General features: G+C 34.3%; 1 protein-coding gene across 1 annotated transcript in view; it reads right to left on the bottom strand.

The window, feature by feature from the left end:
* Window positions 1-26,577, bottom strand: part of LOC119639422 (serine-rich adhesin for platelets) — a 76,999-nt gene extending 50,422 nt beyond the window's left edge. Inside the window, 4 exon segments of the mRNA XM_038036781.1 lie at window positions 16,865-16,952; window positions 17,027-18,605; window positions 18,682-19,187; window positions 26,402-26,577. Coding sequence (XP_037892709.1) covers window positions 16,865-16,952; window positions 17,027-18,605; window positions 18,682-19,036 — 2,022 coding nt within the window. The 5' untranslated portion in view covers window positions 19,037-19,187; window positions 26,402-26,577.
* Between the last annotated feature and the right edge of the window lie 61 nt (window positions 26,578-26,638).

The following is a 26,638-nucleotide window of genomic DNA, read 5'->3' as shown; positions in this document are numbered from 1 at the left end:
TCTATAGTTTAGAAGACGAGAGCCGACACAGGATCTCCTACTTTTATGACGAGTTGTTCGTTTATGTTTCTCATATTGGTGAACTTGGATTATTATTAAGCAATATGCGAAGTTTACCTGTATATGCTGTATTATAACAATCTTAGGGCAAAAGGATACATAAACAATATATGTTTATATATGTGCATGTAGAGAAGGTAAACCGCCAACAACGGCAGCAACAAGAAGCCAGACAGATTGCCAGACATTTCAATGGGCTATCTTCAGTGGATTCGTATGGTTCTATATGGGAAAATTAACTTAAATTTAAACTAGCAGAAGAAGAACGAGTGTGTACAACAAGAAAACGTGGTGGTGGTGGTGGTAAGTAAATGAGAAACAGGTAAAAGAACGAACGAACGGTGCTGGCGCGATTTGTATAAAATCATAAAACATAGGAAAATTTTCAACTAAAATTTCCGACTATTTAAAGGACTTATTATTATTATTATTATGTCCATTACATGCATGCATTACTAAATAACAACACATATTTATATAGATGTGTGGCAAAAAAATTTCTGGAAAAATGTATAAAATGAATAATTAAACAAAGTAAAATATGTTCTTTCTCGCTTTTCTTGTTTTCCTTAATCCACACACAATGTACCTTAGATGATGATAGACGGACAACACAACACAATGAATGTTTGCTTGCTTGAGTTGTCAGTAACAGTAATAATATGTAGTAGCAGCACAGGTATAACATATCTTTTAGTTAAATAAAAACACTATAATACAAAGAAATATGCCAAACACATAAACGCACGCGAAATATATATATAAGTACAAAGACAAACCTCTCTATCAATAACCTCAAGGTGAATTAAGGTAAAGTAAAGTTTATAATGTTTCATTGTATTTATTTGCTTTTCTTTTTTTTTCTTTTTTTATATATAGTTGTAGATCTTTTTTCTTCTTCGTTTACTTGTTTTTTTTTTTTTTTTTTTTCGCTTTATAATCGCATTACATATATAGGAACATCAACAACATTATATGTATGCATAAATATCTATTTATTGGTACATATCAGTTAAAAGGCAGAGTTGCCATTGTCTTCAGAGAGAAAGAGAGAGAGAGAGAGAGAAAGAGTAGAATGAAGGGAAAACATAATTAAAACAAATAAAGGGCTAAAAGCAATTACTTAAGAGGGCTAAGTTTTGTTAACAACACATTGCTATGGGTACATACGATTACCTCAGTACACCGTTTTTGGTGCACGAAATACAAATTTAATAATTTCAAGTAAATAGATACTTTTTGCGGGGTACAAGAGAAAACATATGTTTTTCTTATTATAAACATTCAGATAAAGTCGCCCATATAACAAAAAAAATTTATGCTGACGAAGCAAAAAGCCATCTTCACTTATAAGTAAATGCCCCACCATGTGTACCGTTATCGGTACACGTATCAAGTAGCTCTAGTAAACATTATTACATAGCATAACATTAGAAAAAAAAATGCTAGCAATAACAAATTTTGTACCGCGATCGGTACACGTATCAAGTAGGCTCGCTAAACATAATTGCATAATAAGAAATGAAAATAAAAACGGACAACAAGAATATATTTTGCGAATCTAACTTAATTAAAAAAGTTAGGCTTGGCGTAGAAATGACTTTTAGGGTGCAATGCAAGTGAGACACGTGTCAGGGAATATGTTAAGTAAACCAAATGAATGAAATGCTCTTTATAAGGCGAGAAAAACGATACTGAACAAAATAATATATACATGTATATATATACTAAGAAGTAACGAAAAGAAAAAAGGAAAACGGTAGCGGTAAATGCTAGAAGGTAACGCTGTCTTGTGAAGTTTTGTTTTCATGATTTTTTCTTTCGCCGCCTTACATAATAATGACACTCGAGAATGGGGGAGTGAAGTTACCGTTAATCTCCTGAGAATTAAGAAGAGTTGTTATAAAGATTTTCTTTTTGCGAAAAGCGCTCTTGCGGCAGCGTTTTATTTTTTTTTTTAATTATCGAAAAGAAATTTTAGAATCTCTTATAACCTTGAGCAGTAAATTTACAGCAATTTAGTCTTTAGTAAATTCGATAGAATGGACCTATAAATGTGCATCCATATGGTCTCTCGGATTAAGAAAATTTTTTTTGACTTTACTTGTCAACATAGTGTCGCTCAAAAGTGATACCGGCAGCTCAATGATTTTGTAGCATTTCTGTGGTTTGTTTTAAAAGAAGGGCTTGTCAAGACCCTCGAAACCTCGTTATTTGATCCACATCTGTTTTCCTGACGTTTCACTTTGATGCTTGAAAAAAAGGTGCCAAACCTCGACCGTACTACAATTACAATTGTTTCATTGCAGGCATGGATCTGTGACCTATATGGAAGACAGTTCTCGCTTTTCCAAATTTCTTGGAAAATAGTGAATTCACTGGGTTTTGACATAGTTAGGATGTAAGCTGACTCTTGCAAACTTCGATTGTCGGGAATAATTTTGAGGCTTTTTTTTTATGGTTGCTCGCATTCTCTTCCGGGCGGCAACTGCATTCAGCATCATCAGCGCCCAAATGATCTCGTTTAAAATCAGAAAAAAAATTATGGTTTGCAATAGAGGTGGATGAGTGGTTATAAAGAAATGTAAAAATTTTTCCTAAAAATTGGTTTCAATCTTCAAAATAGCTTTCTTTAAAGCGGATCAATCAACTGAGTTTTGAAAATCAAATAACTGGAAAGCCTACTATCTGAATATAGGAAGGAAGCCACCTTTTCTTGCCTGCAATAAGGAACCAATTTGAATCAAAATTGTCATTTTTATCCGCCAATTATGTATGTTTTTATGATTCACAGATCTGAAGAAATTAAAGATCTTGGGTTAAATTTTTTTTTCGAATTATCCATGCACTATGGGTTCGAATAGACTATTACGCTTAATTGGAGCAGATGCGTACCTAATATTGGTCCAAGAAAATTGTTGATGGCGTTTTAAGCAACAGACGACCAGTCGCTTGGATGATATCCCCTAATAAGAAGTTGAATACAAAAAAGCGGGAGAAAAGAGAAAGAGGTAGCGAATGGCTGCGGTCTATTGGGTGCGAAGTCAAATCGGTAAGAAAATTTCATAAAGACTCCGTCTTTAGTGGGAGAAGTGAGCAAGAGATACGTGGTAGAGAATGGCTGAGGCCTAAATGGGTACCAAAAATTTCATAAAGACGATGTCAGCTCCGTTTGTAACTAAATACTAACAATTCTACTTCTTGGTCAACCATTTCTTAAGTGGGAAGAAAGCCAAAATGTGGCAGTCCCAATAATCGTGACAGGAAAAGCTCTTAGCGGAACAGTGAACTGCAAAGCAGCAAAGAGGGCATTAGGGACATAATGACAGCCATTGTAGCTTTTGTTGCGAATGGATTTTCGAGCGAGCACTCACTATACCTGCGATCAAATGCGATCCAATCGTAATGAGACCTGAAGCTTATTTACTTATTACCTCAACTCTATGCGTCAATAGTTAATTGCAGAGTCACATTGAGTCAAAATTATGACGTGTGAACAGAAACAGGCTATGGATGACTAAAGGCAAACACTTGACAATTCACTTAAAACTAATTGAGTTTTAAAAAGCAGAACAAATTATTACATCTATCACCAATAAGATTACTAAGCATGTGAAAAAGAACAAATTGACTGAGGTTTTCGCCCCCAAAATTCCTAGAAATTCTACGGCGATGGAATAATGATTTTACTAAGGAAAGATAGTAAAAACTTATTAACTAAAATAATAAATATCTGATGAAAGAGAGAAAGTTCGTTTGTACTATAAGAGCAATGTATATATATATGTGTGTGTGAGTTCTTTGGGAAAAAAGGTCACGCAATTTTTGCCTAATCTCCTGTTAGGTTCAATTATATGCGCTACATATCAATATTCTATTGTTGGGCTTAATTCTTCTTCAAATAACTAAAATTATATATATATATATATATATATGTATATGTATATATTCGCTAATAATTTTCCATTGATAAGCATTAGAAATTTTTGTTGTCCCCCTTCAAGAGCAAGCAATTGATGTTTTTTTCCTCTTGGCAATCTTGGCATCAAAGCAAATCAAAAAAAAAAGTAAAAAATAAATAAATAAAAATATCTTTTTACGCGTAAGCGAATTGCGAGAGAAAGAGAGAAACATTACGAGTAAAGTGTTTTTATACTCAATAGCAATAACAACAACACATTTGGATCATGATCTTTCTTGTTGTTGCTACTTTTTGTTATTGTTGTTGTTGTTGGTATTACACAATATATTAAAGAAGAAAAAGTTTCTTATTCTGTGCACGTGACGTCTGTATAAGTAGACAAAACTTTTGTTGTTACTTTTTACTCTTTCAAATGCATAATGCAAATATGAACATTTAAATTAATTAACGGTTGTTGTTGGTTAATATGAGAAAAAAAAAAAAAAAAAGAAAGAAAAGGAAAAAAATGCTTTCAGAATTTCAATAAACGCTTGCTTGCGTGTTTTATATGAAAAAGGGGTACGCGTTCTCAAACGTTTTATTCGAGTTGAAAAGCAAAAAAGAATTAATAAAAATAAAACTGGAAATCATGATAATGGTCAGTAATGACCTAAGTAGACGTAAGCACATTAAAGTTAATGGCCGAAGATTTTCAACATATTTCTTTAAAAAAAAATAAATAAAATTCGTATCAAATTAAAGAAAAAACCAATAAGAATATTATAGTCGGTCGACATCGACAATTAGATGCCTGCCTCTAAACAACTTTACTGAATGCAGTCTCATTCATTTATTTCCTTAATGATTCACCAGAAATCGTACATCATTTTCATGTAAATGCATCAACTTGCATAAAGGCCCGCATTTTGGAGGATACTCAAATATCTCAAGGATTATTTCATTATCCAGTTCCACTGCCCGCCATAGCAAGCAACAACAAATTAGGCTTTGCCGCCATAGAAATGTTTCCTATCGAGGGAAACCATATGCATATGGTACGGTCTGAAAAAGAGATCTACTTGATCCAAATTCAAATATTTAAAAATGGAGCCCTTTAAGAGAACCCTTGTATACAAAGATTAATGCAAAACTATTCTTTCATGAAACAATTTTCATCAAGATATATTGAAAATTAGGACGTTTTATGAAATTCCATGGGAACACGTATAGCGCCGCAATGGGTTCAAGAACTGTCCCCATTCAATTTAAAAAGTTTTCACACGAATCTAGTCTGCGAAAATACTATTACTAAGCGATTTTTATCGACAAATTCACTGAAAATTACACTGTTTTGTCATAAAGCGACATGATACGGGAAAGCGATCGAAAATGTGGTCCGATCCGAATGAATTTTAATGGCATTCCTCCTTAGGCCCAAGCACTTTGGTGTACCAAATTTCGTGAAAAGTTCTTACAAATTGCAACCTGCATCTTCATTAAAATATATAAATGCTAGACGGACAGACAAGCTTGAGTCGATTCAGAAAATGATTCCAATTCAATCGCTATAATAAAATGTGAATCTATCTCAATTACTTCTAGGTGTTGCACATACATCCGCCCAAACTTTACATACGCTTGCATCTTGAATACAATATATATATGCTAGACGGACAGACAAACTTAGATCGATTCAGAAAATGATTCCAATTCAATTGCTATAATAAAATGTGAATCTATCTCAATTACTTCTAGGTGTTGCACATACATCCCCCCAAACTTTACATACGCTTGCACTACGCAAATGGTAGGTAGGCAAGTGTAGGGTAGCAGTTATCGAATGTAATAAAACGTGCGACAAATTTTAGGGTTAGCTTAAAGAGATCATACATACTCAACTGAATCTAAACATAATTCAATTAATGTTGAATTGATTTTTACGTATAGAACACATTACGAGTTCATTTTACTGCACTATTGCAAATAGAATAAAACAAAAACAAAAAAAAAAAGAGATTAAATGGTGTGTAAATGCTGGGCATATGGTCAAGTAATATAATATTTGGTATTATTTTTAAGCAAACTTAACTATCTAATTATGTATCCCCCCCCTTACTTTCGAAATGGGCAGAAGACATAGTCTGAGAATTAAGGAACAAAAAAAATTATTTCATTTTCTTTTCCAAATATTTATCTGCCAACACTTCTGGAATTGTTAGGGTAACGCAACATTGCAGATAACTAAATAACTAAACGTCATTGATATGATGATGCGAGGGTTGTAACGATTTTCGATACACTGTACGATACTGTAAGACAAAATTAATTTTACCCTAAACCATCGAAGATGCCTCGAACGAATTTGCTTTAAATTGATTTAGATAAGCAATAGATCGTTCAAAAGTAGCAGTGATTGAGTGAGTTTGTGTTGTACTCAAGCTCACACAATAAATCCATCAATTATTTACATCTAAATCGTTGACATTTACAATGAGCTAAGCTTAGCAAAAAATGACTTCATATCGATAACGTTTCTTTGATTTACAAGAAAGAAAAAAAAAGCAACAATAATAATAAACGACCATGACCCACCATTAAATACCTTACACCCCACCCTATAGTTGCTCATATTTCTACTTTTCAAATGAAGGCTTTAAGTGGGAAGTGGCCGTAGAGTGGTTCAGACCGAATCATTTTCAATAGCGTACGTCAGCGCACCAGGTTTCACCAAAACATCTCAAAAACATCGTGGCCTAGCGTTGTTGGACGCCAAAAAACAGGACGGACGGACAAGTTTAGAGTGCCATTTGCTGCTGCTTAGACCGTTATACTAATAGATGAATCTATTACTGATTGATAAGGGACAAGCTTAGAGAGTCACTTTCTGAATTGATCCTTGTACTTAAAGGTGGATCTATTTCTGGAGGTTGAAGACGAGCGAACACACGAACAGGTCTGACGGACAAGCTTAGAGAGTCACTTTCTGATTGGATCCTTGTACTTAAAGGTGGATCTATTTCTCGAGGTTGAACACGAGCGAACACACGAATAGGTCTGACGGACAAGCTTAGAGAGTCACTTTTTGAGTTGATCCTTGTAAATGCAACTCTGAACAAGAAATACTAAGGCAAAACGTGAGCTATTTCGCTTTCGCCTGATTTGACAGGTATGCGCGAGAACGCATCTTGCCACCTATGGTGTGTGCAAAAAGTAAAAAATCTTACCTTTTCCTATATATAATTAATAGCCAGGTCATGTTGACCAAATCGCTCTGTTAATTCATTCTTATTTGCCAAATTGGATAATGATTTGGGTACAAAATTTTTCCCACTTTTCGGTTTAACACTGACGTCTACTTGCACTACACTACACAAGCTCCGACACTTTTTCCGCTGAGAGCTGCTGCACATTCTTTAATCATTCTGGACATATCTGCACCCTACATCATTGCTAGATATAGCATACTGTGTTTAGACGGATGTATGAAACACCCAGAAGGGTTTGAGATATACCTAACTTTTATTATTTAAGGTTGTCTATCCGTCTACCTGCCTGGTGGCCTGTCCATGTATTTTTTGTGATATTTTGATCAAGCTTGATACACCGACGACACTTTTTGACGGTATGACAAACGACATTACTTGAAATGTTTTAGATAGAAAGAAATTTTACAACTGCGCGCCCTTATGTTGCTCCATTTACAAGAGTTTTTTCATGAAAAAGTTTGCATTTGTAATATTTCCCGATTAAAAGCCATAGATCAGATTATTTCGACGCACGGTCAGCTTAGAAGGGATAGGACCATTTTTTTAACTCCCACCGTTTCAACGCAACAAGGTGAACGTTCTAGCAGACAACTGTTTCAACATCGGTTTGGCACTTAAATTAACTATGCAAAGTTTGAAGCCTTCTCCCTGTAATGGGGAAGTAATCTCATAGACAGTAGTCCTTTCAAGGCCAGCGAGGGATAATATTTGATATTTTCTGAGAAAGACAGGAGAAAACTGATAAGTCCACTGACAGAAAAAGTTAATTTTAGTACATCTTGGAGCACGTGTTGGACCCGCTCCCTAATAAAAGTGTTTGCCTTTAAGTGCCATCTTTAGTATTTAGTGGCAGAAAAAGATCAAGAATTTTATTAAGCGAATTGACATGGGACATCCTAACGATCGCTACAAAACTTTAGCTTGGTTAAGAGTAATTCTTCAAACTAAAATTCAACTGCACAGACGCTACCTTACACCACCTGTGATGCAAGATATATTAAGTGTGAACGTGTGTTACGCCCAGAAAAGCTTAAGAAACATTCACCTTTTATTAAACCAATTGATTCTAATTCAGAATCATTTTGTGAATTGATCTAAGCCTGCCTATCCGTCTATCCGTCCAATGACGCTTCACTTTTGTGTTGAACCTACAGGTCGCGATTTATGAGATATTTTGATTAAGTTTGCCTCACTAACGTATCCAAGGACGAACGCTGTTGCTGTTCGGGTCGGTCCACATTTTCGACCAATTCTCAAAAAAAAAAAATTACAATTTTCCAAACTTTTCAACATAACTCACAGTGTGATAATATCCCGTCATTTTAAATTGGATGAACTTCGCCGAGTATCACGATAAGAAAACATTTCATATAAAGTTTGATTTTCTTAAACAAATTTAGAAGATCATAAATCATTATGTTAACCAGTTGACGGACGTACACACATAGCTAATTTTGATTCTAACTAAAAGTTATATTTTCATGATCGATTAGAGGAATGGGCGATTGTTATGTAAGACAGCCATATATAGATCTATATATATCTGTATATATAGTTGACGGACGTACACACATAGCTAATTTTGATTCTAACTAAAAGTTATATTTTCATGATCGATTAGAAGAATGGGCGATTGTTATGCAGATCTATGTATATCTGTATATATAATGTTTCCGATTTTTTTTTCTTCTAGATTCCATGCAATTATTTGAGACCCCGCTGCGGTTAATTAATCCGACGTAGGAAACGATTGCAGTTTAGTGTTTTTTCACGCTTTGCTTTCAATCTCAATCATAGCGATATATTATACCCCGGAACTGTTTGCAATTATTAACCGAATGCAGTCAACCTGTTAATTAAGTTTGAATGTGAAAATATGAAGTTATGCGATGAAACGATTGTGACATTAAAACTTTCCACAAAACAAATTTGCCATCACATCATAATTTGAATTACAATGTTTTTTACTCCCTTCACTTGACACTTGTTTCCATAGCGAACGCTAACGCTTTCGTGCTTCATTAAAAACGCACTTAATTCCATTCCTTCTCCTTTTATTCACACACACAAAAAAAAAAAACAAAAAAAAAAAATTCAAAAAAATTCTCTTTCAAACAGACAACGGATGTAAACACGTGTTAAAACTGTTGCTACATCTACGCTAATGGTTGTCAAAATTTACGACCATCATAAATTATGTTGAACGTATATCAGGAAAAAAAAAAAAACAAAAAACAAGCCAAAAATCTAAAAAGTCGGAAATTTAAAAGCAACAAAAAGGAGGAAAAAAAGTAAAAGGTCAAAGAATTGATGAAAAACGAACATATCACAAATTAAAGGGAAATGAAATCATTTTCTGTAAAAATTCGTAATGCTTTCAAGGTTAGTTTACAATTTAAAAAAAAAAAACAAAACAAAAAAAAAGCAAAGGCAGAAAAAGAGCAGGACGAAGATTTCCACATAAAAAAAAAAAAAAACAAGAAACAGAAAAATAGAAAAACCCTCTGGGACGTACAATATTTTAGAAAGAAAAAAAAAAAACGTTAATAAAATGCCAGCGTCTATGCTGGATAACAACACTTTAACTGGGAATTGCACACAACACTTGAAATGTCACGAGAAAAATTCAAAAAACAAAAAAAAAAAAACAAATTCAAATAAGGCGCACTTTGTATAGTCACACCACCAAAAGTTGAGGATTAAACTAAATTCGCCATGCGACTTACCATATGCAGTAAAATAAAATCTCGATCTTCACTCAGGATTTCAAAGTGATTTTGCTTCGGTGTGATACTATCTTCAAAAAGAGGTTAGCCTTCAATGACAACCTATTTATGAAAACTAAGTAAGTGAATTATTAAGTCTGTCCGTACATTCTTATCGAAAATTCCGACATATGCTATATACTTGTTGGTTGGCGTTTTTCTTGTCGCCTTTATAACAAGAATATCAAAGAAGGGCTATCGCATAGTGCTGTAGATACCCTCCAAGTTTATACTAAGGATCTTAAGAAAGTATTCATTGTGCATGTTCGACGAACTACGCTCTTCTCTTCACGAAAAGCCAAAGACATTTCGCTCACAGTACAAAGTAATTTTTCTCCCTGCCTTACAGCTCAAGTGGACATTAGTCTTGATTTTAATCAATGGGAAAGTTGATTTAAATCTCCAAGAAGTTGCTCGCACTTCTCGATCACTACTACTACTACTTTCAATCGAAGTAAATCAAGGCAAGGCACATAGATCGACAATTACAAAGATATCGAACCCCATGTCCTAAATGTGGTTTTAGTTAGTAGAGAAGTTGACTTAGATCTCCTAGAAGCTTCTCAGACATCTCAGCCGTCGAAGATCACTCTTACTTTCGATCTAGTGAGATCAAAGGAACGAATATAGTTCGACAAGTGCGAAGGGATCGAACGAATTCCCAATATTGATTGATTGAAATATCGACCAATCAGAAATGTTTTAAGATATTTTTCATTTGACATCATCTGGATTTTACTAACGACATACGTATACCACTAATATTATTATATAATTTATTTAGACCAAAAAAATTAATTCTTGGATTAAGAAAAGATTGTTTCAGTTAGCAACGCTCGACCGACTGAAGTTTTCTAGGTCGAGTGGAAAGCATCGCGTAAGTCTAGCTTTTTGGTTGAACGTTCGTTTATTGTCCCGTCGGTTTGGTACTGGAATAGGCAGGCTGTCGCTAACTTTGGGATTCTTTGGTGACTCCTGACTTTAGTGCTTTTAGGAGAAAATTCATTCCTCTTGATGACATGGTCTCCTCTGATAAAGGCAGTTGACATTTATAATAGTTGTTGATAGAGGAAGGTCGTCATTTCAATATTCTCTACGTCTTTCTATGACTTGTACTAATAAAAATATTTATATTGACCTATGGCTTTATTGTTGCCAATAATGTGAAAATGTAGGATGAGCACTAGCAACTAAGACTTTGGGCCTTTTTTTATACATAGTAGGGTCTCTCATTGTAAGATAAAAGCATGCGTCAAAAAAAATTTTTTTTTTGACCTTATGTTATGTTACTCCCTTTAGCCCCCGTCGCGAGCAAGTGATGGTTCTTTATAAACGTGAACTGACTGCTTAGTCACTTTTCATCATAGTCCCGAGAAGACTGTTACATTTCGCATAAGTGAACACCAGGCTAAAGTAGACCCTCTTGCCTCCCTTGCCTTTTTTATTGCTACATTTTTCTTATTTATTTTACTATCAAGCTCTGTTTATATTCTATTATCTAGAACTTACGACTTCTTCAAGATGTCCTTTACAATTTTCCGGAATTAAACAAAGCCCGCCTTTTCCTAAGCCTTTGCTATCGCTTCAATTCCTTTCCGATAACTTGAACTCCTTTCTAAAAGAAAAGCACGCAGGAGCAGATACTTATAGTATCTCGTTCTCATCCTTTTTCCTGCAGTTCTTGACTTAAGAATTTCATATTCGTGTTAAATAAAACGAATCTCTTCCAGAAATATAATTACAACCGATAGATGTTGAAAATTCGACTCAAATCAAATTTAAGCTCGTTCCTAATTTTCCTGTCTTCCAGGCTCCGCTATTATGTTTTACTCTATTAATTCACATATATATATATGCATATATATATATACATTCATATACTTCTTTATATAGGTATGTATATATATATGTACGTATTTACAATATTTATGTCGTTATGTTGTTTCGTTACAATACATATATGCAACATCTACAGGAAGCGCAACAAATTCATAGCACGACGCATCCTTTGTTCAGTCAGACTGTTCTTTGAGTGTTTATTTTATGTTGTTGAGTGTTAGGACAATGACTCTGCCTGGCAGGATGTTTAACATCAGCAAAAAAAAAACCGTAAGGCTGCTGCAACTTTAAATAAAGAAGAAATGAAAAAAAAGAAAAAAGCCAGCCTTCCATCTGGTTTTCAACGCATCGTGACAGAAAGTCTGAGCAAAATGGCAAAACAACAAAATCGATAACGTCAATTTATATATATATATACATATATATATACGTCATAAAATATGAAAATTCATCCGGTGACTTGCATATTTTGTTATATAATTTAATAAGGGGTGCATAAATTTTGGGATAGAAATGTCAAGGAAATAGACAAGGGTGACATAACGTCCACACGATCTTTGTCATCGTACATCCATCAAAAATTCTAAAAAACAGTTTTGTCCATTCAAGAAAGTTTCCTTTAATTACATTAACGATATATTTTCTTAATCGAATTAATTATTTATTGTTGCAATTATTCAACGTAACCTCACTCTTTTCTTATACGATAACTAAGGCGACATTTCCTCAAGTGTTACATTTTTCACTTTATTTCTCCCTTTTTTTTATTGACTTGTATTTTCATTGCCGCCTAATATATATGACTCTTCTGAAGCAACAGCGTTCAGAACTTACTCGTCATACATTTTTAACTGATTTAACACTTCGTTTCATTTTTCCCACAGTATACTATTGTAGGCAACAAAGAACCATACTGCAAAGTTGAATATGTTATCGTTGCATTCCAGAAGACGCCATAACTAATGCTACAGGATCTTAAATACAACTATTGCTTCCGCATCTAAAAGCATTATCTCCAAGCATTACGCATCACACTATAACTTATTCTAGTGATATGTACATAACGTAGTTTTTTTAAACTCTGTGCCAAAAAAAAAAATTGAAAATAAAGTTATATTGTAGTATATGGTATATTAAGTTCCACATATTAAGTTCCACATATTTATTATACCGATCGTCCGTGCAACTTACAGGTGGCAATTACTGAGATATTTTGATGAAATTTTGCACACTGACGTGTTTTGACTCCAAAGACGAGCCCTCTTGATCCACCTTTTCGGACTAGGTGATTGGCCATATTAAACGAAAAGGAAGTGAGAACATAGAAGTCGGGGAAAGCCGATCGTTCAATACCCTGCCCTTTGGGGTGTTACGTACGTGGATTTCAACTTAACACACACAACAAGTGGTGGAGGGTATAATAAATAAAAACAATGCGTACCGTACTGTATCGACCCCAAGTCTTAGGCCATAAGATTTTATGATAGCTTAAATTTCGTTCCGATCATATATATAACTTCACGCTCTTTTTATATAGAAACAAATTTAACACTACAGTAGGCGTGGCCCACCATTAAATACCCTACATGCCCTACAATTACTTATATAACGACTATTCAAAATAGGGCGTGATATGGGAATTGATGGAAAAAGTAGAGCGATTCGAAGCATTTCCAAGTGCGTTCGCCATTGGGTCGGAACTACAAGTAGTGATAAAAAAATTCTTATTTGATGACAATACGTAAATTCGGCTTAGGTGCAAACTTAGCTGTGAAAAAATGCAATTTAATCGTTTACTGAAAAACAAGAAAATGACTTTCCGGGCAACCTAATAATTCGCAATTTAAAAGAAAGTAGTATTGGAAATGTTGTATTGCATTGCAATCTTCTTTCTGACAGTATAAAGACATGAACAAAAAAGCATCTTTGAAATGTGAAAAAAAAAAAACTTTTTGTTATTATATTAATATGTATGTATGTAAGATTCAGACAAGAGATATTTATTAAAGATAGAAAATCAACAAGTAAAAGTGCTATAGGGCTACCATTAAATAGCCTACATCACCCTATAGGTATTCATGTGACGACCGTCAAATATGAGATGCTATATGGGAAGAGGTCGAACAAGTGGTCAGTTCTGAACCATTTTTAAAAGCGTTCATCCTTGGATCTAAACACTACGATGCGCCAAATATCCTCGAAGGAAGTTAAACAAAAAAAAAAATTAAATGAGACGGACGGACAGACCGACTCAGAAAGTGATACCGAATCGATCGGTATATTAAAAAGTGGAAATATTTCAAATCCTTCTGGGTGTTGCAAACATGCGCACAAAATTAATATGCTTTTCTTTCTATCACAAATTATTAGATCGTGTTCTTAATTCCTCTTACACTCCCAACAATAACCAAAGACTTGTAACAATAAATCTTTCTAAAGAAAAGTACGCCAAAGTCGTAAAGTTTTTTGAAGAAAAACCCAAGATTAGGTTAAGACTTTCTATACAATAAATGGCATTTGGAGAGATTTAAACGTGAATCTAATTGCTTTTCTATGCTAAGCACTTAAGTCATGGTTATATGAATGTCTTATTTGCGAAATCGACTGAGTCTATAAAACTCAAAGGTGTAGAAAATCGCTGAGCTATTTGTTTAACAGTTTTTTACATCATCTGTTTAGTGGCGATAAAAAACGATTTTCGTATGCACTTAAACTTTAATTGTTTTTCTTAAAAAGTTTTGCCTTAGGTACATTTTTTTTACGATTTACATTCGAGTATGAATTGACGGCTTCTGACGGCTATATATTATTTATTATTCAATTATTGCTAGAAAACACATTTCAGTTTAGTGTTTTTAATACTCGGTAGTTGAGAAATTTATTTTGCTTTATATATAGCTAGAATGTGGAGGTCAGTCAATAAAAGGAAGGAAATTATGTTCGACTTAAGCGTAGTTTTTTAAACAATTGGAAAGTAGAGCGAATATGAAGACCAACAACACAGGCCTATGCCGCATATCTATACCGCGTGCCGTACAATGCCGTACCACACTACACAAGTCTATCAAATCTGCAAACTAAAACCCATGTTCAGATAGTCCGCCCACTTAATTTCCTCTTTTTATTTGAGAACTATAACTGTTAGGTTGGTCGGAAAGATACTTCGTTTTTTTTTTTGTGAACAGTGGATCTAATTTCATTTTGTCACAGCCAAGTGCGCATGCCCACCGTCTTCATATGTTTGAGAGGTGACACTGTAAGCCTTACGTGCTTTATCAAGTGTAGAAAATCGAAAGCAACATCTTCGGCGTACTTGACTTCTATTACTAACCAAAAGGCAAAAATTATGCTCAAGCACGAAAAGAATTATTGGACACGTGTGCAGGAAATGAGTGAACAGAAAGCCAGTATTACATACGGGTTGCGAAAATTCGTTTCAACGCTTTTGCATCACATTCCAGAAGGCTAACAGGAACTGATAAAAACAAAGCAAACCGTCTAACGCTTGTGAAATCCATTCAATCCATTGTATTCTAATGTTTTTGATAAATTATTTATGTACGATAATGGAATCGACTTTTTGTTTTGGCCAAAAAAAAACGCAATATCTTTCCGAATCACCCAATAATACAAAAAAAAAAAAATGCACTATAGGGGGGCACGGACCGCCATTAACTATCCGAAACTGCTTCCCTTATTAAAATTACTTACATAGCGACTATTCAAAATTGTGCCTCATAGTAGAAGTGGTCGAAAAGTTTTCGCTCTTGCACCAGAAAATGTCGTTGCGCCGAAGTTCATCAAAACATCTCGAACATTATACATTTCAGAGCGAACATAACAAAACAAGAGGGACAGACGGACCTACAAGCGATCGTTATTAAAAAAATTGGATCTATCTCAAGTCCTTCTGGATGTTGCATACATCCCCAAAGATTTAATATGGCGGTATATCACAAGTGGTGTAGGGTATAAAAAGACAAGATATTTACTATAAAACGGTGATATTTGTAAATAATTATGGATAGAGGAATGAAAGGTGGAAGGAAGAATTAAAATTTGCGTACATTCGACTGGAAAACATCAGGCGGACTGCCGACAACCTTGCGGCAAGTTATGTCTGACGCTCTTGGGGTTCAAACTTTCCGGTTTATTTATTACATGCTTAAAAAAAGATATATTTAAAGGCGTTATAGCTGAGCAAGACTAAGCATTAACAAGTAAGAAAATTATATTCGGCTGAGAGCGAATTTCTTACACCAACCACCACGCTTTGACTTGTTATAAGAAAGTGGTTGGAAAAATATATCTATGGGTCATCTTTTATTTGAATAACAACTTTTCGCATTCTACGCTCCAAGCCCTACCTGCCTATATGGATGGTATTTTGTAGAAAAAATATATCTCCCATGTCGAGACGTCCCCCACAAAAAATCATAAATTTTTGTTTAGAAAAAACTAGTTGCGTTTATTTTACGCTTCACGTGGGCTTATGCTTCGACCATTTTGGCCCATTTTCAACACCAATCTGGGCCCAAAAACTTTCAATGTTTCTAACAAATTTGAAATCGATTTTTAATTTTTACGACTAGAAGAACGTCAATAACATACAACACCGGCCACACAGATGGACAGACATGGCTTGATCAATGCATAATTTCATGCTAATCAAGACTATGTATATACTTTATGGAGTCTCTGAAGCTTCCTTGTGGGTATTCCAAAAAGAGTATACTCTCGTACTGGTGATCAAGATTTAACGAATAGCTATAGGCAGGGCAAGTCCAACATCTCGTTATTCCTTAACAATATCGCTCCATAGAATGTTAGATATTTTTCATAATTAATAGAGAGTTTGTTGAAACATTCGTCTTATTTACTCATAAAAGTCATCATCAAATGCAATCGATCTTGTGTTCGGTGAACATTATTCGAATCGTTTCTTTAGATAATTTATTTTCGTATTCCTCTGACATTTACTATTGTAACATAAAGCTATCCAAGATTTCAAGGGCTGTCAACTGTCAACTTACCTTTTTAGAGCTTTTTTCAATTTCTTTTTCAAAATCCGTTAGGGGAGTTAATGTGACGGTAACATCTTTAATAAGATCACGAAAGGGCCTAAAATGTTAATGGAAAACAATAGAATCTAATAAATATTGTTGCGATGAGAATTTCGCTTATTAATAGCTTACCCATTGACTTCATCGGACATGGAGTTTACTACTTTTGAATCATTTTTACGTTTTTTGGCCACAAATGGAGCAGATGACGATGTCGATGATGATGACGACGATACTGATGATGAAAGAGCGGAAGAGGAAGAGTTATTATTATTTAAATTCGAACTATTGCTGAGTGTGGTATTTGATGAAACATTTGTCGAATTATTGAAATTTTTATTAGAAAGTGAACCTCCTCCTCCTCCTAGGTTTGCCGAGTTTGTCGTTGTTGAAGAAGCATTCATCGAATTTAAAGATTCCTTAGTAGTGGTCGAAGAGAAAATATTGTTATCACTATGTAAATCGCTAACGAAACCCGTTGATGAATTGTTTGTTGTTAGCGCTTGAATCGAAGATGTTCCTTTCATCATATCCTTAGACGTTGTTGTCGTTGAGGAGGAATTAGACGAAGAAGTAACAATTAAATTGACACCAGCAGTCGAGGAATGAGAATTGTAAGCCATTGCACTTGCAGAATTTGAGGATAAATTTTGTACATTTGCTGAATGATGATGATCGCTACTAAAGAGATTTCCTGACGTGCTACTTGAACTGGCCGAACTAGTGTTTATTTGATTTGTTGCATTCATGTTTGTTGACGACGAAGAGGTATTATTATTATTATTATTATTATTATTGTTATTGTTACTGCTATTAACGGGATTGTTGTTAGTATTTATGTCTTGCTTACTTTTCGAAGATTTTGAAGATTTATCTCGAGAATCCCGCGAAGACGAGAATGTTGACGAATAGTTATCCTTCTCTTTATCTTTACTCGAACTGGAATTTTTACTTAAATTTTTACTATGCTTACTCTCCTTATCCTTATAACTGCTTGAACTGCTACTTGAAGAGTTTTTTAAATTGGTTGAAGTGGTGCCAGCACCACCACTACCACCACCGCCACCACCGGATAATGAGCCAGCTATTCCAAAATTAGAATTCGTATTTACCGACGATGCATTTGAACTCGTAGATAAATTTATATTGCTTGAGTTGCCGCCGGAACCACTCGATAAATTACTACCTGTTACGCCATGCAACGAGCTATTTAAATTCCCCGTTGAATTTGCGGTTGTATTCCCTGCGGATGATGACGACGATGATGATGATGCTGTCGATTGTTTGCTAGCGTTCGACGATTTACGCTGTTTGGAGGACGATGATGACGACGAAGCAGAATTCAAATTACTTGTATTAATTTTAATACTAATGGCTGCGGATGTTGTCGAAGCCGACGCATTGGCATTTATATTCGAATCGATTTCCTTCTCAGGCGAGGAGGCAGAATCCGAAGAACTATCGCGACTTATCGGCTTATACGGGGGTATTGTCTTGACATTACCACCTTTCTTAAGTTTACTGTAATGATGTTGACAATATCCACAATATTTAACGTTATCCAAATAATTGCCAGCTTCTTCACATAATAAACCCAAACTTTGAGCACAAGTGACATGAAATTGTTGCTTGCAATTCGATTTATTGCACTGCATACATGCTCCAACGGTAGCACGATTACTTTTACCCACATCCTGGCAGATATAACAGGCTAAAAATGCAAAAAAAGATGCAAAAAAGTTAAAAAAAAAAAAAAGGGGAGGAAAAAAATTTCATCAAAATCTTACTTTTTCCGTAACGCTCTTGGGGTATCAATTGCAATATTATCGGTTCCATGGTAGTAACATTACCGAAGCGTACTTCCGGTATATAGAGAGCACAGACAACGTGAGCCCAACCTTGATTATCGGTCTTTTTTAAAGCACCATCTCGCGAGGGGCACAATTCACAGCGTACACGCGTCGATCTTTCTTGACTTTCACATTTGCGACAATACCATGGTCCGGTTGGTACTGTAACGATACCGTAACATGCCTGATGTACGGCGACAGTACAATTTTGACCGTCACAATATACGAGCGGATTTTCAGGCCAACCCCGCTCATCAGAACAAACACAACAGCCGCCGACCATCTCCTTCATTGTGGTCTGAAATTGCCTTTTACGCTTGCGTGAATCTATTTTTGTAGCGATGCTTCATAACCAGGTAAGGGAAAAAAAGAAAAACTAATTGATTTCTGTCCAATGTATTTTAAAGACGAAGGGTCTGATGAACACGCCGCGTTGAATCAGTCTATAAATAATAAATAAACATTTTAATCATATTATAATATTTAGTTATGTAAAATTCTTGTCGTTTCCAAAATTCGAAAATAATTTATTCATCATTACTTTATATGTGCATAACATGTTCCATACTTTTTTTCTAAATGGGGTCAACGTGACGTTTATTGAACTCTTTGAAAGTTTGAAAATTCCTTAGAAGAAAAGGACAAAAGAAATTTTCTAATTTTGTATTCAAAACAGCCGGCGACACAACTTATCTACGCGCACAAGTTCTACTTGTACAATGTGTCATTAAAAGAAAAAAAAAAAAAAAAACATACTTAATAAAAAGTATATACATTTTTTCATTGGGTTATGAGGTTAAAAGGTGGCCAGCCTGCTGAAGCTTGTTGTGGATAAACAACCTCAACAATTTTAGTCGCCTTAAACTAATACTTTCACGAAAACGTAACCGGTTCTGCTTCCTGTTTTTTTTTTTTTACATCCCTACATCGCTAGTGATATGAGGGCATATTAAGTTTTGTGCGCATATATGCGCCATCGGAAAGGCCTTAAAATAGATTCATCTTTTATTACGCCGATCTTTTCAGAAAGTGATTTAATTATGATTTCGCGTTTGTCAGTCCGTCTTGTGTTTTATAGGCTTCGATTTTTGAGATATTTTGAGGAAATCCGACGTATTTTGAGAGGAAATCTAGTCCAGTGATGTTTTTTGAACCAAGGAGGAAATTGAAAAAGGGCTGGATCTACCGCGTCTCCTGTTATTTTGAAAAGTTGTCGTATAAATAACGGCAAGGCGGTGTAGGCTATGTAACGCTAGGCTCTGGACCACAATAATGCCTTTACTCATTTTTTTTTTATATATTAGATCCACCTCTATACATGTACCTAACTTGACGGGTAAAAAAATTACCTGTAAATGAAGAAGCAAAAGGTTTAATCAATACATAATAGAGTATAAGGTAAGTAAAGCGTCACTACGGTAGCTCGAAGAGCTCTATGATTTATGAATTAGATCTCTTCTCTACATTTTAATTATTCCTTAATAAAAGAATTTGACCAGTCACTCGGAGGATGTCTTCTGAACATGTAAGCTTGGTGGTGCTTAGGCAGATAGAAGAAGGAAGAAGAAATTCAAATTCCAACATTTTTTGAAACAATTCACTAGAGTCAATAAAGTAGCGCCCGAGCACAGCAGGTTAAATATCGTTTAAAACCGCAGATTAATTGGACTGATATAAATGGTGACTGGTGGACGGCAGCATCTTGACAACCAAAATCCTTTCTGACACACAGCACATTTTCCGGGATCACACCTGATCTCAAATGCCGATTATAAACGCTTAATGCGTCGATTTTTAACATTGATACACGTACACCCACCTACGGGATACATTCTACGCACACGCAACCACATGTTGTTTGCTTAAACACCCCGCACCCACATTGCACAACTTTTTCTATTCTCCAGGAAAAGGGGTTGGATTGGATGAAGCGTATTTTCGCACTCTTCACAAACAGTTCGATAGAAATGTTAATGAAATTTGGGACTGATCGTGTTATTCTTGACAGAGACATCGTGTTGATGCGTAAACTTGAAAGGAAAAAACAGGTAAAAAATTATAGCCGGATAAGGTCAAACATTGAATACCCTAGACCGTCTCACTTAATAGGTTTCAGTTATTTTCCTTATAAACAACTAATACTAATTCTTTTTGTCTATGTTTTCATGGTGGCCCTTATATGGAGTAGGACCAAAAAGGTAAATTGACATTATTTAAGTTTAACAAAATTCTGCCTTCTTTTTTCATAAGACTACTTTTCGAAAAAGGCGTTGTGCGGCGAGTGAGTACAAATATAGTCCAATTAAGTCCATTTTCAATAGGGTTCGTTCCTGAGCTAAAACCCATCGGTATATCGTATTTCGTCAAAATATCACAAAGCTGGTATCCTATAGGTTGGGCACGAGAATACATAGATAGGCATCGGGGCAGCAAATATGCTTAATTCATTCATAATTTCTCCAAGATTGACTTCCTGCACCATAAGTGTAGCATAAATGAGAATTAATTTTTCTTAGATATTAGTCGGCCCCCAAAAAATATCTTAGACGCGGCAGGATTTCAATCAAAAAAACATGAAAATTGGGGCCAGTGGAAAATCTCGGCGATCACGGCTTCGAATCTCAGAGCTGGAGATTGTACCTTATAAGTAACTATATAGTCACAAAGATTCTTTATGTTCACCTTTAATCCTTTACACAGATTTATGATCACCTTTAATCCTTTACACAGATTTATGTTCACCTTGGATACTTTCACGCCTATAATTTTGCAAACTTTTCACTTTACCTTTGCTACCTGCCTGTCCGATTGATATTCTTTCACATATAATGTCGTAATTTTAAAGCTTGGACTTAAGTTCACTTCAAGTATTCTAAGTAAAAATGTATCTGCTCAGAATTCAAGTCAAGTTTGCTTAATGATTTTTCTCTGCAGTTGTGCAATTTAAGCCCTTTAGCCTTAAGAGTGTTGCTTAATGTGAGTGTATGTGTAGTTGCAGCCAGAGATGAATAAATAATGTGATAATGATTACATTTCTTGTTTAAAGAAAAGGTTCAAAGTCCTCCAAAGAAATGCTTTGCTTGACAATGATTTTTTTTTTATCATCGCATCGCAATGGCAGGATGAAAGTGAATTAATTAGACAGTTCAGTAGCGTGACTCCATCCGTGTCTCTACAGTGATTGATATAAAACGATCTTAGCCAATTGCCTTGCAAATCGGTTACAACTCTTGCATCTCTTTTAAGAAGTAATATCATGGCATTCCCTATCTTTCCCTATCTACTGCAGGTGAAAAGATGAACTAAGAAAAACTAAGTAAGAAAACAGATGTATTGTGAAATCTCACCTAAGGCTTGCACGAAGGCATAATGTAATATATCAAGCCATTGGCTAAACGGAGCGTATCAAGGCATTCTGCAGCGCTTGTGAAAGGTGAAAAATTATAAAATTAAAAAAAAAAAACAATGTCGTGATGTTTTGAAAATGCGCTTAAATGCATTAAATTTTGCAATATTAGTTCGACTCTTAGTTTAAAACTAAACTTGAAAAAAACTAATTAAACTAAAGTTAAACATAGCGATTCGCGGTGTTTATGATAAGAAGGCTAAAATTCATTCTAAAGATGGAAAGTAGATTTTAAAAGAGATCTTTTTAAATTGACTTAGTTCACCTTTTCGCCCCGAAAGTGCAGAAGTTGCAGAAGGTTCTTACTAGAAAAATGGGAAAAATTTATCGATCAAAAAGGCATATGTTTAGTTAAACATCTTCGCTGCCACAGTCGCCTGGGAAACACATCCAACAAAAAAGCCAATAGGCGTTATGGGTTACAATAATTACATGGGCGGTGTAAATTTTGCTGATCAATATCTTTCTTTATTACCCCGTTTAAAATAAAAACAAGTAAGAACATTATAGCCGGTCAACGCCGACCTTAACATACCCTGCGCCACTTCGTCTAGTACAGTTATTCGCTTGTTTTGGTAATAGTAGTAATCAAAAAGCTCCATAGAAGCTCGCATATTGAAAGGTTAGAGTTTCTCCCCTTTTAAGAGTTTCGTGGCAGCGCCTATGTAAGATGTGATCCAAAGAAAAATAGACCTAAGTGATCCAAATATCCTATTGTTGATTTTTTTTGTTGCAACGCTCCTATGACTTGTTAAGACGTCTTGAGATATCTTATAGGAAGTGGGGGAAGAACTAGGCTCGTATAGTTCAAATTAGGTCCACTTAATTTTTTTATCTAATTACTATCATAACAAAAATTTCATCACAAAATATTAATGGTTTTTTTTTAGCATTGAATATTCGATCTTTTTACCAAATAAAGCTTTAGTTTCCACAGGAACGATTACACGAGAGGGGATTTAACAAATTGCCCCAGCCGGTCCAAAATTTTCACATCAATATAGAATGCCGCAATACTACTACTTAGTCCCTTTTACCGAGATATTTTGAAAATTGTAATTTTTTTCATGGGAAAGGTTGACCGATCCGAACAATTTCCTTGGGTCAAAACATGTCACTGTACTATGTTTCATGAAAATCTCTCAAGAATTGCGACCTACAGGCTGAACACAAATTTTTATGGGCAGACGCACAGACAAGCTTAGATCAATTGAGACTATGATTCTGACTCGATCGGTATAATAAAAGGTGGGCCCTTCTACGTGTTACATACGTCAGCGATAACTTAATATACCTTGTACCCCAAGTAGTGTAGGATAATTAAGAAAGTTACAAAGTCACTATTTGCTTATAATAAATATTAAATCCTGGCAAACATTTACAATGTTGTAATGCCTTGTACGCACTTGCCGGGTCATGGCTGACGCGTAGAAACTTCTAATCTAACGAAATTGTAGGGGCAGGATTAAGGCGATGTTAACTTTTGTTGTGATAGAGAAAAGATTTTTTATTCAAGCAGAGTATGCTGTTTTTGATTATTTTGAATTTCCCCCCGTACCAGAGGAACTTTTCTTACACGTATTAGTGTTGATTATGCATCGAATGATTTCTCTTAATGCCCATGACAAATATGATTGAAACGCTACGAACTTTTTTCTTCAACATTATTCTAACATTTATGTTCTAAGAACTTTTCAATCAAGAACTTGTCATGTCTTTTTACATATAGACATTTCTTCTTCTCTCCCTCCACAACTTAACTATACACATGACTGATGTGGAAGCATATGGTATGATTCTCAAATATTTTTACTAAAAATCAATTGTTTTGTTGTTATGTCTCTTATTGATATAGGACTATATAAGCTATATTCCCTCTCGATTGCAAACGCACGCGTTTCACTACAATTCCACATGGATGTGTGCAAGAGAAAAAATAAAAATAAAATAACAAAAATGAGGACACAGCACAATTTTTTTTTTTTTTTTTCAATTTGTAAACAAACAAATTATTTGGTAATATGGCGGGAGAAAGATGTTACATATGAAGTAAAAAAAAAAACAGAGAGAGAAAATGCGGAACAAGTTAAACAGACAGAAAGCAAAGTAACAAATTAAAAGAAAGAAATAAATGAAGAGAGAAATATTAAAATAAACAAAAAGAATGTGAAGGGGAATTAACGCCAAGTCAACAAAAAAAAAGTGCTAAGTAATGAAATTCATTGAAAGTGCAATTGAATTGCCGAAAAGTGGGGAGAAACGAAAAAAAAATATGTATATTAGAGGAACACCCCAAATTTTACTTTCCTTATATCTTTTATCTATAAGATGGAAGGAGTGCACCATTGAAATTCTTAATATAATACGAATTTTCTTAGTATACTTGAAAATATTATTGATTTCGTTTAAAAAAAAAAAAAAAAAAAGGAAAAATTTCAAGAGCATACACACATATTTTAACACGCTTTGCTTAAAGGCACAAAATTGTATTGAACAAAAAAGCGCCAAATCGTTGAAAACCCACAAAAAAAATCCGAAAATGTTACAAAGCAGTTTTGCCGAAAATGGATAAAACGCAAATTTTATACTAACTAAAAGGTTTTCCTTGGAGCACTCAAGTGTAAAACTGGATTTCCCCTAGCACTAAATATTCTTCTTTATTATTATAAATAACTTATCTCCTCCTTTTAGATACTTTCCCATTTTTCTTTTCAAAAGTTATGCGAAACAACTTAAAAGATCTGCAATTATTGATTTTTGTTTGCAAATTTTTACATATCTCTTATACTCACACAAACACAATTAACATTTATATTTATATAGTAAATAGAACAATGAAACAAGTTTTCTTTTAAAATTTTAACAAAATTTCACTTCATTTGAATAGTTTTGTTCTCGTTCTATTCTCTTAATAACGTATCAGTTTCATTTTTATTTTGCACATTTTTCCGTAATATTCAAGTTAAAACCCGCAATGCAATTGCAGCCACTTATAACCAATACTTTAAGAATAAATAAGAAATGGAAAAAAAACTCCTCCACTGCGTTCTAATTTATGTTTTTTTTTTCAACTTACATATATCTTTCTCTTATGTCTGTTCATGTTTCCTATTGGAGGTTATTGTTATTTGTTATTGAATAGAGAGGAAACAAGAGAGAGAAAGATGTGAATAGAGTTGCCATCATCGAAAGAAATTGAACATAGTTTAAAGTTTGCAAATTCACGGTAAATCGTATTATTTTATGTGTAAGAGAACAGCTTTTCAGTATATTATCACTCTACATAAAAAAAATAAAAATTAAACATCGAAAGTTTCCTAAAAATAAAGATAAAAAAAATTCTTTTCTAATTTCTTATTGTTTTGCTGCACATATTAACGTGCCACGAAGAATAAATTTTACAGGCAACATTTGTAAAAATTTTAAATCGGATATTAGGGTAAAAAATTTAATGACGATTTTTAAAATTTCAAAACATTAAATCAGGGAACTGGATAACCAGCTGACTGGTGTTCAGAATTTCAGAAGCTGTGACGCAGCCAAAACTTTGATGATGTGTAATTAATTTTTAAAAATAAATATTTGTGATCAGGATTAGGCTCTAATCGATAACCCTTTGTCTACAGTCTCAAAAGAATGTAAGTTGTAAAATGTATGGAACTTATTTTCCTGAAAGCGAAATGTAATTTAGTTTAACAGAAAACTATCAAGTTATTGAATATCTATTGCAGTCTTAAGATTTTTATTGCTGGCGAATGTGAAACTTTTTTCCTTTGATTGTTATGAGCACTCGGAATAGAGGAGATACTCCGAGCGAGTAAAGAATAAACAGAGATTCTTATGTACATATTTGATAAGTTGTAAGAAAATTACAATATTGTAGGAAATCTCTCACAAAATTCGTTAGCGAATGCTATAAAAAGCTCCAAATTCTATTCACTATTTAATTGAGTTAACTGCGATATTGACCAATGGTCAAAGTTTGGCAAATTCGTAATTTTCAGAACCTGGCACTATTTTCTGCCACGGATTCCTTTTCTTGCCTTAACATGCTGGGCTACCCGTCTGACTGGCACAATGAATGAAAGCTACACTCATCAATAAATACAGAATTTCATAAGTGATATTGCCTAAAGCAATAGAATTATTCCGGCTTAAGCCATTTGTATTAACATTTTTAATTTTATGGCATTTTAAACTTTTAAATCAATCGAGAAAGCCCAGAGTGTACACAATTTGCATTGAACATACCCTTTTCTTAATAGACAATTTTTTTTCTTTTCTTTCTTTAAAACACACACTGCTGGTATGTTGCAAGTTTTTTATTTATTCACGCAATTTTTAAGCAAGTTTTTCATTACTCTTCCTATTTTCCGTACATTCAACGACACTTTAATAACAGTTTTTTAGAAAATTTACCAATTTTTCTTCAGCAAATTTAATAATTTTCTTAAGGATTTCATGCAAAAGCCGAGGAAACGAATAAGA

Source organism: Glossina fuscipes, unplaced genomic scaffold, assembly GCF_014805625.2.
Source record: "Glossina fuscipes isolate IAEA_lab_2018 unplaced genomic scaffold, Yale_Gfus_2 112, whole genome shotgun sequence".
Lineage (NCBI taxonomy): Eukaryota > Metazoa > Arthropoda > Insecta > Diptera > Glossinidae > Glossina > Glossina fuscipes.
The sequence above is the reverse complement of the archived record's forward strand: the minus strand, read 5'-3'. Positions and strand labels throughout refer to the sequence as shown.